Here is a 15,550-nt window from a genome sequence, read left to right on the forward strand (position 1 = left end):
AATAAACATTAACATTAGAAGGTATAGAAAATTTCTAAAAGAACTTTAAAACTTTTCAAAGAACAGGGTGACACATCCCTGCACCACAGGGAATGTGCCTTGCACCAGGAGGATCAGCACTATTTCTGTCATTGCCCCTGGGGCTGGAGCATCCCTGGTGTGTCACAGCACTGCAGCAGCTTCTGAGCAGTGACCTTGGCTGGCTGTGAGCTGTGAGCCAGGAAAAGGCTCAGAGCTGCTCAGAGCCCAGGGAAATGCTGCTCAGCGGTGCTGGATGTGCAGCTCTATTGATTTATTTAAAAAATATGGATATTGATCTAGTACTGATATCTAACTGTGACAGACAAAAACCCTCTGACAGTTTAAAGTTAGAAAGTGTGTGTTTATAGCTCCCAAATCCACACTGCAGCTTCCAGGTGATTACAGAACCCTTTTATCCATACAAGTATAGAATACCCAAAATACAAATACATATTCATCATTTTGGTACATCCCATTCCTTGCTTTGTATGCTAATCACTCCAAAAGCCATTCAGCATGCAGTGGTTTGTTCCTTGAAATGGGTCAGTGTCCCTTTCATGGGGAGGGGTCCCAAAATGAGGAAGTCAATGAAGTTTTCCTCGTTCTGACCTTTCTACCTTTTCAATGAAAATATGAAAAATAAACTCTAGGTAGACTCCCATTCCTTGTCTTCAATTGGTTTCAGAACAGAGGAGGCCCACAACTGTCTTATGTTCCTAAAAGCAATTTGTCAGTTTGTGTATTCTTCATTATAAATCCAGCTAACTGAACATTGTGCTGACAAGCAATCAATTATTAGTTAACTCCTAACTCTTAACTTCATCAAGGCCTACTTATTTATTTGAATTAACTCTAGTAAGGCTTATCTCTAACTAAAATCTTAGCTCCTCTAAAATCTCTAAATTCCTTAAAATTTACGTTTCATTATTTCTGCCCTCTCCTGCGGTGTCTCAGATGAGCTCAGGATGGACTCTGTGGCCACTCCTGAGCACACAAAGTTCTCTGTGTGCCACAGCCTTGGAAGAGCATTTACAATCAGCTCTGGCACCAAGGACTGAAGCACCCCCTGGTTTTGCTAACTGGGACTCTGAGATGGGATCCAGCCACCAGCAGTGTCGTGTCCTCTGCATCCCCCTGCCAGCACCACGCACACAGAGCTGAGCAGCCTCCAGGCAGCAGCTTCAGGGTGAGAAAGTGATCCTCCTTATCTGTTTTGGGATGTAGCCTTCTCCCAAAAAAAGGCCACAGCTCTTCTAAAACGAAATAATTAGTGCTGCCTCATGTGACAGCACAGACAGAAGAATGGAGGCATGCAGCTATTTAAAGAATATTTCTCAAGGTTCTCATGCAGGGACAGAATGACAGCTCAGCACAGTCAAATCCCTTCAAACTCACCTGAAGCTGAAAGCCAAACAGGCTGTGACACTGCCAGAGGAGCCAGGCTGCCTGGCAGGCTGCTGCAGGCACTGGCAGGCGACAGTGACAGCAGTGGCTTTTCTCTAAGAGACAGATTTATCATGCATAAGGAACCTTCAGATTTTCTGGGGTGAAAGAGCCATTTTTAGCCTATGTGAAATTAATATTAATACATCTAATTCAGCTGTTCCCAAACCTACTTCTTGGCACCTGCTGTTGTTTTTAAGGAATGTGACTGGATTAATTCACCCATGACCATGGCTGCCCATCACCCTCAGTGATTCCCTTACAGGGTTTTCAACTGAGGAAGGGTCCATTTAGAGTAGATTTAAAGAAGGTTTTTACAGCGAGGGTGGTGAGACCCTGGACAGGCTGTGGCACAAAGCTGTGGCTGCCCCTGGATCCCTGGCAGTGTCCAAGGCCAGGCTGGACAGGGCTTGGAGCAGCCTGGGACAGTGGAAGGTGTCCCTGCCCATGGCAGGGGGAGAATGGGATCAGCTTTAAGGTCCCTCCAGCCCAAAGCACTTTGGGATTCTCTGGAAAGAGCCAAATCCCACAGCCCTGAAGCAAGCAGGAAGTGTCTCAGTGTGCTGTGATGGCACACAATGTATGAAACATGAAACTACAACATGAACTAACCTATGCAGGTATACTAAGATTAAAAGAGTAAAAGGGAGCAAATGGATGAAACTTTTTTTCTGACTTCACAATATATAGAATTCCTAGGGACCACTGCTAGGAAGGAAAGAGCCCTCCCACTGCCTGGACATTCCCCTCCCAACTGAGGAGAGCTGCCTTGAAGCTCCACAATGCTGGCACACTCAGGAGGAGGTTTGGATTGGGATGGAGAGGCCACACTGCAAAGGGCTCGTGGAGCTGTCAGGAGAATGAATCCCTGTCTGTGTGCACCAAACCTGTCAGAGTGAGGCAACACTCACACCTCCTTCCTCCTCCCCACCACCCACCAGGAAAACCCCAAACCATTCCATTGTTTCAAAGCTAGAGCACAGTCAGTCTCCATTTTTAAGATCTCCTTGGCTGAAATAATAAGAAATATTTCCATAATGGGCTTTTCCACATGAATCTATTGTTGTTCTCTTTCTTTACATAGCAGGCAGACAACAGAGTTTTCAGTCTTCCACAGCAATTCAGAGCCCAAACACAAACCAGGCTCCAGCACATCTCCACACAGTTTATTTTTAATAAACTTCTCAGTATCAGCATTGCCATGAGAGCACTGCAGAGCTGCCAGTGTTGTCCTTGCAAATTCTACATGCAAAACCTGAGTTTTTTCCCCACCCTCTCCTTGAATTTTCACAAGAACTTGTGGTATTGGTCAAGGGCAAAATTTCACATTTCATCAGCAGGCATGGGGGAGGTTAAAAATTTGCTGCAAAACTGTGAAATTCTGCCTTGAGAAAAGATGGCATACTTTTCGTGAATTCACTGTGAATGAAATCTCCATCCTGTTGAACTGATGCTTTTTTTCTGCAAGAAAAATCATTCCCCTCCACCCCCCTCCCAGAAAAACTGCATTTTTTATCTGAGGAAAAATGCTGAAGTCTGTAGCAACCATGGGTTATTTCTTGTTGGTGGCATGGATATTTTTCTGCTAGAGCTTAGACTGTAATGGACCCTTCAAACAGACCAGTACAATATAAAGCTGTGTGCTGTGGTCTCTTGGTTGAGTCACATGTTATAAAACTTTAAAAACAGAGCATTTACAATCAGGGACATAAAGACATGCTTTTAAAATTGTAAATACATATTTACAGGCTTGTGTGATAAACCAGAATTTCTCTGGGAAAATCGTTCCTGTATCACAACAGTGTACACACTTCTCTCCTTGAGTCTGTCAGTTTTTATAGTTGATAACACCCTAAAAAAGGCAGCAAAAATAAATTGCACTGAAGTGATTTCTAGTAACCTCACTGGGATGCCTTAAAGGCACTAAACTGGGCAGCATCCATGCCAGAACTCCACACTTCATTTAACTGACTGGAAGCTGAGTGGGTCTGAGAGAATAGATTGTTTAAATCAGTATTTGGACTATATGGCAAGAAAAGTCTTCCTCAGCAGCAATCCTCAAGTGAACAGTGATCATTTAAACACTAGCTGTGATCTTTGACAAGGTGTCCTACAAAACTGCACTGGGAAAATCAATCATAATCAATCAATCAATCACCAATAATAGTGGTGCTTTTAGTCAGAGTATATTTGGTTTATTATACTGCATATTCATCTTTCAAGTGAATTAGGCACTCTCCAGACACACAGGAAGAGCATTGCTGTTTGAAAGAACAGGGTTTACCATACTAAAATTACATTATGAGAAAAGGGACAAAATGTGGAGAGAAAATAAAAAGGTAACAAAACCAAAGTGAGACAAACTGATCAGAGAGCTGTGTGTGCACACCAGCTGCTTGGACACAGACATAAGGCTAGGAAACTTAATTTTTTTGTGCTATTTGACCAAAATTTACCAAGCTGCCTAGCAGATCTGGATGCTCACTTCTAACTAGTTTGAATGACTGAGATTCTCAGCCTTCCAAGGCTGCTGTGAAAAATCCCAGCCTTTGTTTGCAGTTAGTACAGCTCTTCCAAGAGGAGATTACTGCTAGAAAAAACTCCAAAGGGAACAAACCCTAGAGACCCTCCACCCCAGAAATGAGCCAGAGCAGCCAGCAATGGCACAAGGATTCCACAGTCTTGGACTGGAAGCATCACTCCCAGCATGGAAAGGGATGCAGCTTTTTCTGCCTCATCCAGTTCTCAGCCCCTCAGCCTTCCCCCAAACCACAATTGCACTTAGAAAGCCTCCAAGAGGGGTTTATCCAAAAAATCTGTAGTGAGATAATACAAGATCCTGAAACCCTTTACTTTCCAATTCAAACCACACACACCTAAAACATTTTTATGGCAAACAATGTTTCTTCTATAAAGCTTTTCTATTCAGTTTGAACAATTTGATTTTCATCAAAACTATACAAAATTAACTGTTTTCAGAAACTCCATGCATATATATTTTTATCTGTCTTATATATATATATCTATATATGAGATATATATATAAAATTGATAATTTCTTTGATTTTTTCAGGATGGTGGAGTATCCACTGGGCACTTGTTTCTTCCTAACTAACTTGTGGATACACAGATTTGTGCTTATCTGTGTGGAGTGCAAAGTCAGGACAGGAATAAATTGACTGAAACAGGAAGGAAATACAATAATCAACCCCTTTGGCCTCCTTAAAAAGTTCCAAACCTGGATGGTACATTAGCAGGGATCATGGAAATCATATGTTGGCAGCAGGAACCCTTCACCTCGTGGGTGAACTGGGCAGAAGTTCTGCCCAGAACTGGCAGAAGATGTGCCTGGGTGTGATTTGGGACAGGAAAGAGGTAAGAGACCTTTCTGCACTGCATTTATCATCTGACCTGTGTGTTTCTGGAATTAGTCTTTACTGGCTGTCCTCAAGGATGGCCTCTGGACAGCCCTCCCAAAACCAAACACGTCTAGAGACACAAACACAGGTGCTCTATTTAAGGACAAATGTTGTATTTGAGGACAAGTCTGGGCTGATACTGCACAGCAACACCTGTGTTTGATACTATCCCTAAATAAATAAATCCCAACTCTAAACAATACCAGATTGGCAACACAAGTTATGGCAGCTTTTGAGAAATGGATGTTTGTCCCTTCATGGAACTGGGCTATCAGTGCATTTCCCAGGGATCATGTAAGGGGTGATCTTCCCAAAAAATGTGTCCTGATACACTTCAAAAGCAACAGTATCTGCCCCTTAAAGCTACTGGTACAAAGTCAAGAGACTGAGGAACCCACAGACTTCCCATGTGGAAACCTCAGGAAACCCCAGCACTCCCTGCAGTGGTTTTTGTGGGATGCCCAGTTCTTTATCCGTGAGGATAAAGCAGAAACTGAAAGGATGGAACAGTCTTTTCAGAATTTAATTGCATAGTATGTGAAACCCCCTTTGTTCTCCCAGAAAGAGGAGACTCACCCAGACCCACCCACCCTCTGAGCATGGGTGCTTCGCCTGCAGATGCTGAGCACTTCCCCGTGCTGTTCTCCACGCTGGCACGTGGGCTCCATGCACTGGGGCACCCCCAGATCACCCTGCCCCAGCACCCCCAGTTATCCCTCTCTGGAGAAGGCAGGACCTGCTCTGTGCTCCCTCCCTTGGAAGGAAGGGATGACAGAAGCACAGCATCACTTCCAGCAGGAGAAAATACTGTCCCTGTTGTCTGCTGAGGAGCCCATCTCACCTCATCTGAGCAAAGCAGGAGAGGATAATGCCTGAGGATTACTTTACCTCACCTTTTTCAGTCAGAAGTTTCTGGTACCTGAAAATACACAGAGAGTTACATTTAATCAGAAATAGTTTAAGGAGTCACAGTTCCATGTTCCATGGAGCTGGAAGCAGGACAAGTCATTCAGTGACCACTGTACCGCAAAGAGACAGGCATGATTTAATTTTGCTTGGATTTGGACCACAGCTAAGTGATCCGTGCCACAGCTAGAGATATTAGCATTCATTAGCATCCATCCCCAGTATTGAGGAGATAGCAAACCTCAGAATTTTACTAACTATTCCCTCAAAAGTTGTTTTTTGAATGGTTTTAAGAATAAACTTCAGGCTGCAGTGTCTTCATTTTGTTAGTACTCATTGTCACCTTTAGCTTTACACATGTTAAATATCCTGTTCCTTAGCTGTTACATCAGTATAAAGGAGATTATTATCTGAAAGTTAATGGCGGGGAAATGAAGAAGCAGAAAATGGTGTCTTGTTTAAACCAACAGAAAATCAGCTCAGCCTCACCAGTACATGGAGCTGGGTAATTAATTTGCCCAAGCCCATAGTGCTGCATTACACAGTTTATCTCACCACTACCCCAGCTAAGGTTTTTGCATGTTACCACAGCACTGCAATTTGCATTGTAATGCTGGTCTTTGAGCTTGTGGTGGGCCACAAAAACAGCCAGCAAAATGCACATTCACAGGTATACATTTTTTTTGGACAGCGAATATTTTTGTCCAGTGTTCACCCATTCAGCCTAAAAGATCCCAAAGCACTTAGCCCACTATTACAATCATATACAAACACCACTCCTTCCAGGTCAGGGATAAAATCCATCCTTCCACAAATAATCACCATCTTCAAGCTCCCTAAGATCCAGGAGAGTGACACCTCAGGTCTTAAAAGATCATGAACAAAACTCTTTAAACCTTCCATGAGTTGTACAGGGCTGACTACACTCACACATCCTTTTGATCCATAGTATGTATGGATGGATGTAGTATGTATAAGTACTATGTATAGTATGTAATTATTTACATAGTATGTAAGTACCCATCAGCAGAGAAAACCTTGTCCCTTTGGGATTAGCACATCACATATTTCAAGAGGAAATCCTTGCTTGCAAAAAGCTCCAAAGGGAAAAAACCCTAGAGACCCTCCACCCCAGAAATGAGCCAGAGCAGCCAGCAATGGCACAAAGGATCTCAGTGGTCTCTCAGCATCACTTCCAGCATGGGAGGGGATGCAGCTTTTTTTGGCTCACCCAGTTCTCATCCTTTCAGCCTCCCCCAAAGCCAGGAGCAAAGGCTCCGTGGCTTCTCTGAGGTGTGGCTCACACCTCCAAAGAGACACCGACGCGTTTGGGAGCACAGAGAAGGAGCCCTGCGCACCCTCCAGGCTGCGCCGCTGTACCTGCTGGGGTGACACGCCCAGGGTCTATTCCTTGAAGAAGTGGGATGTGCTGGAGCTGCATTTCTTGCACTGCCTGCTGCTGGGGCTATGCGAGGAGGAGGAGGGACATCTAGAGGCCATGCGGAGCCTGCAGCTGGGCAAAGAGGCAGAAGAGCATCAGGGACCGGCACAAGGAAAAACAGAGCCGCGCTTCAGGGAGCCGTGAGAAAGGAGAAAGACATTCCACCCACACTGCAAGCACCAAGTGCCACTTCTGAAGGCAAGAGGGTATTTTTGCCTTGTTCTCGACTTACCCTGTGAGTTTATTTAAGCAGGAAACAGATAATGTCAACTGGAAGCAGTGTCCAGGCTCCCAGCCCGTGTCCCAGACCCTCTGACCAGGACAGACAAACCCACAGATACATCAGAAACTGGAAGAGTTGTGTTCTGTTCTCTCAGAACAGTCCACATCATGTTTTAAAATACACGTTTTTGGAAAAGGAGTTTTACTTTACCAGAGCATATACCACATCTGGTCATTCCTGGCCAGGGCAAGGTGGGCAGAACACTCCTGTCACTATTGCAGCGACAGACTCGACACGGGCACGCACAGGCCACAAAACTGCCTTTACTGCACTTCAAATTTTAAACTAAGAGTCCCAAAGGGAAAGTGAAAATCAGAGATTTGTACTGTAAAATTTTGATTTTTTTGCATCGGTTGATTGTGATTTCAAGAAGAAAGCCTGAACACATGACTTGAAGCAAGGGAAGTCCAACTGCTTCTGCCCTATTCTAGACATACAATCTCAGTTCAAATGTACACCCAAGCCAAACTTCCATACACTAAAAAATTAAAAAAAAAAAATCCCTTCTTTGTTTTTAAATTCAGCACCTTTTGCTGTCATGCACAAACTTGTCTGCTTTCCTTCACACCTGTGCACCCCCATAGATAATTACATACCTTTCTTCTCAAGGCAAATTCTTCAAAATTCTGACCAAACCAAACCACTTATGTTCTTCCAGGGGAACATCTTTTGAAATATCATTTTCTTACACAGCAACACGTCTAAAAAAAGTTAAAAGCCAGGTTTCTCTCCAGGTTATTTTTAGAGTTCAATATACACCCTTGAAAGGAGATTTCATCTTGTCCTTACACACAATGTAACTGCAAGTTAGACATGAAAAAGTGCAAAACTTTCCATTACAACAGAAAACCAAAACCACAGAAATTCTGAAAAGCAAGGCAATTCAATTATTTTCAAATTAAAGTTGGTGGTTAAAATTGCCTGCCAAGAGTTTTGTTATTGTTCTGTGTAAATCATCCACTCCAGCCTTTGTGAATTCAATCCTGAAGCCTTCAGCCAATGTGGAAGAACAAGAAAGTGGAAATGGGAAGGTCAACAACAACCAGATTTTTGTTCTTCCATATAAGGACTGTTACCAAGGGAAACAGCAGAATATCCAAAATAAGTTTAGTTTGTTTGGCTTCAGATTTTTACTATAAGAGGGAAATTTTCATTTATTTCTGTTTAGAATGTCTCCATGTAAGTAATGCTTTCTGTAAAAATATTAATTATGACTTCTTAAAGTTCTTCTATAATTGATGACATCTGTGTGCTCTTGCATGCAGTGAGGCAGGGTCTAGATCCTATGGGAAACCGAAAGAAAAAAAATGTTAAAAGGTTTAAATCCAAAGATAATAAATATCAGGGAAAATCTGATCTAAATTTTCAAATGCATACCCTGATCTGACATTAGGAAGAAATTCTTCCTTGTGAGGGTGGCACAGAAAAGCTGTGGCTACTCCAGCCCTGGAAGTGCCCAAGGCCAGGTTGGATGGGGCTTGGAGCAGCCTGGGACAGTGGAAGGTGTCCCTGCCATGGCAGGGAGTGGAAAGAAATGGGATTTAATGTCCCAAACTGCTCCAGAATTCTACGATTTTTCACTCCTAATTTCCACAAGCTTTAAAGCAAATAGATCATGGCTTGTTATTTGGAAGCTGAGGATTAGAGGAATGAGATAAAAAAAGGATATTTTTCTAAATAGAAAATGGAATTGAGTTCCTTATGGAGTTCTTCCTGCTGCCTTTCCACAGTGCTCCAAAAGCAGAGCTGTGTCTGCTCTGCCAAAGCTGCCAGGAACCAGGGCCCTCCCTGCTCCAGCACTAACCTGCCGTGGATGGATAACTCTTATTGAAGAGCCTGTTGAAAGAAGAGCTGGGATTTTGGGATGGTTTTGACAAAGTCCTGGGTGTGCGAGGGGAGCTGGGCTCCGAGAGGGAGGGGAGCAGAGATCCCCCCGCTGCACCAGGAGCAGTGATTGAAATTGCTATTTTTATCACTGTCACTTTGCACCTGCTTTCACCATCTCAGCGCTGCTGGGTAACTGGAGACAGGCGAGGAAAAGGAATTCTGAGGCTCCCTGTGCTGAGGGATGGTTCTGTGGGAAGGGGCAAGGGCTCCTCCCAGCCCCTCTCACCCCTGTGCACAGCCCAGCCCAGCAGCACAGCCCAGGCCACCCCAGCTCTGCCAGAACCACTGCTAGGGAGCTGTCCTAGCCAGAAAAAAAGTCATTAAAAAAATAATAACATCAGAAAACATGGCCAGAAAAAAAGCCATTAAAAAAAAAAAGAATAACATCAGAAAACATAGCCAGAAAAAAAGTCATTAAAAAAAAAAAAAAAATAACATCAGAAAACATACTCTGCTTGTAAGGGCCAGAACCCAAATGTCAAGTAGCAGAAAGGACTTGTGTGCACGAAGTTTTCTCTGTCAACGAAGGACTTTTAAACCAAACTAAATAGTTTGGTAGATGTACCAGCTATTCCATAAATTAAAGCTAACCCAGAAGTTCCATGAGGTTATTTTTTACATGGAGACAGGACCTAAAGCTCTCTCTCACACTGAGAGCATACTCAAACTAGAAGAGATAAATCACCCAATTTAGTGAGACTCCCTACAATAAAAAATATGGTAAATCCCAGCTCTTAAAAGTTTTCCATCCTCAAATCTGAAGGTGTTTTGTAGTGTGAGTCAGTACCATAATCCCAGTTTTTCAGATCCAGAACGGAGTCAGGTGGAAAGGGATTTGCCAAGGTCACTCAGAAAATCTGCAGCCTTAAAGCAGAGCACTGAACAAAGGAAAAGATTACCACAGCACCCACATTATTGTTCCAAGTTAAATTGTCTCCTGAATATTTAATTTGTCCAAACCAAGTTCCTACTTCCATACACCTTCCCAGGCTTCCCATGAGACTTGCCATGAGCAGCATACACAAATTCAAAGGCCAGGAAAAATGCCAAACCCTGGCACATCCCCTTCCGTAAGACATTTCCAAAATAATTTGGTATTTTTTATTCAAATTAGCTTGTCTTCTACCACACTTCTTCAATTAACGTTCTCCTGAGTTGCTAGTTTAATTCTCTAGAAATGTCCCAGAAAAATAAGCCATGGTATTTGTGGGTATGAAGGCTGGAGTGATCCGAGGTGGCTGCCAGTCCCACCAGGGAAATTCAGCAAACAAAGTCATGGCAGTATGTGGTAAAAATTCAGATGATTAAGTTCACATTTTTACCTCAATTAAAGTGGTTTTTTGTCCTGCAAGGATTATACTCTATAATCTAAAATAACCCCAAGGATATGCTCCAAAATTTCAGACACACACACATTCCACATTTCATTTAACAATAAGCATTCCAGGAACGTATTTTATCAAGTGTTTCATGCTCTTAAGTAAGAGAATAGCTAAACTGACATAAATCATTGACTGCCTAATTAAAAGAAAAAATAAATGTGGATGTTTAAGCTCAAATTCTTGTTTTTGCAGAATTAGGCTGAGTAATTTCACAGGCCAGAAGGGAAGCAAGAAGGTTCAGGGGGTGGATAAATGCCATTTCTGGGCTTTCTGCTCTCAGGGAGATTAAACCACAGTCCTGCTACCCTGACTGAAATGTACTCTGTGGCAGCAATACATTGCTTAATGGGAAAGTAAATATATAAAACAAGGACTTGGAAAAACATGAAAAACATCATCCACTAGGGAAAAGACCTTCGTTCATCTCTTTCAGTGAAACAAAGCATTTATCAAGACAAAAAGGTTTATGGATAGAATTTCATTGAAAGGGATGTCTCCTGTGGTATGGAAAAGTGTACAGAAAATGGGGAAGCAGCAGAAAGCAAAAAGGATCTTAAGGTGTTGTACTGTGGTTATTAGAATTACGTGTGTTTGTTCAGGGAAGCAGGGAAAGAGCTGGAGCATGTAGGGATTTTATCTTTCCTTCACATGAAAAGCCAGAATATGAATATTAAGGTCGGGCCTTTCATGAATCTAAACTGGAAAAACCTGTTCTTGAGATCCTTTGCATTCTCCACTTCCAAGAAGACACCCACCAGCACTCTCCAGCCACAGTGCTTCAAAGAACTGAATCCCTTGAAGCAGCACTGCTGCCCCACAGGAGCACATAAATTGCTTTGTTTCACATGTGCTCCACAGTTTCAGTTTCTCCATTGCTGGCTCAGTTCCCCTCCCCGTGGATCACGAGGAATTGTGGTGATGAACACCAAACCAACAGCAAGAACTGCTGGAAAAAATCTCACCCCGTGCCTGCAGCTCACCTGGGGGAATCTAAGATTAATGTATTTATTACTTAAGTAAAATGCTGTTTTACAACGTGTTTTAAAATTGTGTTTAACATTTTCAAAAGCAACCGGTGACCTAAAGTAGCTCCTTGAAAAGGAATTCAGCACTGAGATAACTTCTGAGCTCCTTCAGAAAATCAGTTGCCTTGAAGGTACTTCAAACTGAGCTCAGAGATTAGTCTTAAGTCACTTAAGAAACCTTGGGGTAAACCTATAAATTTAGATGAACAGTATCATGTCAGCAATTTGTCTTCCTGCCCTTTTAAAGTGACACAGAGTATTTTGCAAGCCAAAAGGTGAACAATTTGGGATTAAAAATAGAAGTACTCAAATTCATTTTCTATACTGTCAGGTCATGTGATTTGAGAAAAACTTTGTATCTACTAAATCACATTCCTAACAGAATGAGAAAACTTTCATCACACATAGGGAACACTGTAGTTTATTTAATTAGCTTTATACAGAAATGGTGACACCAAAAGGGTTGAAAAGGATTGCTAGAGGGCTGCAGAACAAGGATGAGTCCTCGGTCCTGCACATCTCATTACATAAAAAAGAAACCATAGAACAAAGTGTACTTTTGATTTGACAAGGTAATGAGTGACATACTGAATTTGCCATAATGAATGGAGAATACAACTTCAAGTTCCAGTGACAGCAGAATTTCAGTGTGAAACTCTTGAAAGCAGCTCCGTGATGTAAGAATTCAGTATTTCTCATCTTCCACCTCCTTCCACTCTGCACTGCTGAGCAGAGATCTCGGCACCTAAAGGAAGCACTACATAAATTCCCCCACTGACCATGGCTGGGGGCTCTGTGGGAATGAGCCTTCGGATGCCCTGAGCAGGAATCCCATCCTCTGCACTCCCAACACAATCACTGCCCTGAAAAGTCCTTGCATTTACACAGGCAGTTAATTAACTTTGCTGAGCAGCACTGCCTGAGCTGCAGAAGGATCAGGCTCACTGAGGCTGGAAAAGTCCTGGAGTCCAACTGAGACCCGTCCCCACCTCGTCACCCAGCCCAGAGCACCGAGTGCCACCTCCAGGATGGGGACCCCACCACATCCCTGGGCAGCCTCTAGGACACTCTGAGGCCACTTCCCCTTGTCCTGCCCCTTGTTCCCTGGGAGCAGAGCCACCCACAGCTGGCTGCACCCTCCTGGCAGGGAATTAGAGAAACTGTCCCTGCTGGGTGTCTCCACTGGGACACTTTTCTCCAGGCTGAGCTCCCCGCTCCCAGCTGGAAGCAAGGCAGGAGCTGCTGAAACAGGCTCAGTTATGAGGTTGTTACTCCTTTTGACTGACTGGGGGCTTTGAGTGGTGCAAGTCTCAGTTTTGCTGCTCACCTGCTGTGTGCCAGACCACCATGAATGACTGAACACCGAGCCTTTACTCCAGAGAAATGAAACATCACCTGCTGAACAACCAAAGCCATTCCTCACAACCCTCTGGCAGTTTCTGGGAGAGCTGTCATCCAAAACATGACTCAGAGACCCTGTTTGGTTCAGGAAACATAAAAGTCTTAAAAAATTAAACAGATATATATATACATATATATACAAACAAAGTGCATGTTGCTGATTACATTGCTTCACTAACCACTTGAGCTTTGAATAAATTAGGAAAATGAAGCCGTTACCTATCTCTTAAGAAAAAGCTTCCCTCCAATTTGATGCCTGCTCAAGCTTCCCTTTGAGTTTGTTTTGCTGCCTGTATCTGAAAAAATCCAGAAAGCAGGATTTCGGTAATCTCTTTCCAATGAAAAGTATGATCTACCAAAAAGTATGATCATACTTTTTGATCAGTATGTATTGTAAAGTATGATCATGCTCTAAAAGTATGATCTACCAAAACCATTTTTAAAGACTTACTAAGAGAAGTAAAGGTGCAGCAAATGAGAATGGAAAGTGATGAAATACGTGTGGGAAGCAGCACTCAGAGGTGACTCAATGGCTTCCTCTTTACTAAAGAGGGTCAGAGGTAGGTAGTGGTGCAGAGGCAGCACAGGACTCCTGGTCCTGTGTTCTGTCAGTAATTCTTGTGTAAGTCACTGGACTCATCCCCACTCTAACAATCTATTTGCATTTTAAACATCTAACCCTTGCTTGACTGGAACTGATGGGCACAAAGAGGCACCAACTCCTGCTGCAGTCTGTTACCTTAGTATTTATTTAATTCCAAAAATACTGTAAGACATTACTTACATTAAATTAAATTAACTATTTAAAAAGAAAAAACGTCCCAAAGCTTAGGAAATAGCAGCAACTCACATGGAAAAAAGATCCCTCTTCAGTAACATTCAATTCCCACTCTCATTTGATGTGTGCAATGGACCATTACCTATACACTTATACCATGCCTTATTTAAGAGTGTTTTATTTGCATCTTGCTGTGAAATACTTTCCTCACCATTCTTTTCTACTAGGAAGCTGCTATTTTTTACAGTTTAATTAAACAGATGTGGAAGTTCACCCGTCTCTCATCACAGACTTACCACAAAAGCTCAGCTCCAAACCAGCATGTGCTTGTTTATTGTTTATCTATTGTTTAGCTCCTTTTCATCATGAGCAGAACTACATCACCAAATCATCATGTGACTCATGCAGATCACATTCAGTAAATAAAAGCCAGAATTAGTATGTAAGGTCTTCTAAGTTCTCTTTTTAAGGTCATTCACAAGCTATTTGACTGTCTCTAGCAATTCAGCTCCTTGGCTAAACCCAACTCCAGTAAATACCTGGAGCTGAGCCCATAATTTTGGAAATGAAGTCACAAACCACAGCAAACGAAGTGACTGCTATTCCTATTTGCATTCAATATTGAACGTTTAGACATCAAACTCTATTGACATCTCCCCAGAGAAAATCACCAGGAACCAAACTAGAATTTTAAATAACAGCCTTGCAATAGAAAATGCTGACAAACCAGAGAACCAGAACCAGCCCAGCCTGAATCCCCTTGGGCAGCTCCCTCCAGGCTGAGGAGCTTGCAGAGGGGCCTGGCTGCATCCCCTGGATTGCCTCGAACGCCTAGGACTGAACACAGCTCACACAGTTGCTGCCACAAGGTGGTTCCCATGCCTTCCAGCACACTGGAAAAGGGAAAACAGAAAAAGGTAAACACAAGCTGTCAGATCTCCCTCTCCACAACTCCAGCATGGCTGTTTTTATTAAACAGACACTCATTTGATCTCACCCAGCGTGTCACTTGGTCTCTGTAAACAGGACAAGTTTAATTGTTTTCATTGCCTGTCTGGATGCATTTCAAGACGTGTCAGCACTTTGTGGGCTACGTTACAGCTTTATTGTTGCTTCAGATCCTACAGAGACGGCTAGAGAAAAGCCAGAGAAATTCAATTATGCAGATGAGATGCAATAGCAATAGTTACTATGAAAGCTGCACATTTCTCTTTGTGATGAGTCACCTATTTAGGACTGAAACTCTTTGATGATCATTTCTCATTTGGAGATCTCCATCACCCAGCAATTCCCTGATCAACTGGAGAACACAGGTGAACAGCTTAGAGTGGCACATCCTCGGGACCAACAGGATTTAACATCACAGCAGAGAAACCTCATATAAAATGGCAAGAGGATTTCTGCTATGACATTAGAGAATGAGGCTGGTTTACTCACCATCAGTTCACTGCTAGACATGGTTAATAAATCCTTACAAGGTGACTGAAATACTGCAGCAAGAGCAAACAACAAGTGGTATTTCCTTTGTCAGTAAAGGATTGGAAACAATGAACCAAGTTTATGT

The 15,550-nt window shown here is 42.8% G+C and overlaps 1 protein-coding gene across 5 annotated transcripts in view; it reads right to left on the reverse strand.

The window, feature by feature from the left end:
* Nucleotides 1–2,504: 2,504 nt before the first annotated feature.
* The window catches only part of PRDM2 (PR/SET domain 2), a 66,792-nt gene continuing 53,746 nt past the window's right edge, over nucleotides 2,505–15,550 (reverse strand). For 4 of the 5 annotated variants that reach the window (XM_085558900.1, XM_085558897.1, XM_085558899.1 and 1 more), the window contains one exon: nucleotides 2,505–14,879. In XM_085558900.1, coding sequence (XP_085415026.1) covers nucleotides 14,669–14,879 — 211 coding nt within the window. In that variant the 3' untranslated portion in view covers nucleotides 2,505–14,668. The remainder of the gene's footprint in view (nucleotides 14,880–15,550) is intronic. The other variant, XR_014949799.1, reaches the window with a different exon arrangement.

Source organism: Lonchura striata, chromosome 21, assembly GCF_050655825.1.
Source record: "Lonchura striata isolate lonStrDom1 chromosome 21, ASM5065582v1, whole genome shotgun sequence".
Taxonomy (NCBI): domain Eukaryota; kingdom Metazoa; phylum Chordata; class Aves; order Passeriformes; family Estrildidae; genus Lonchura; species Lonchura striata.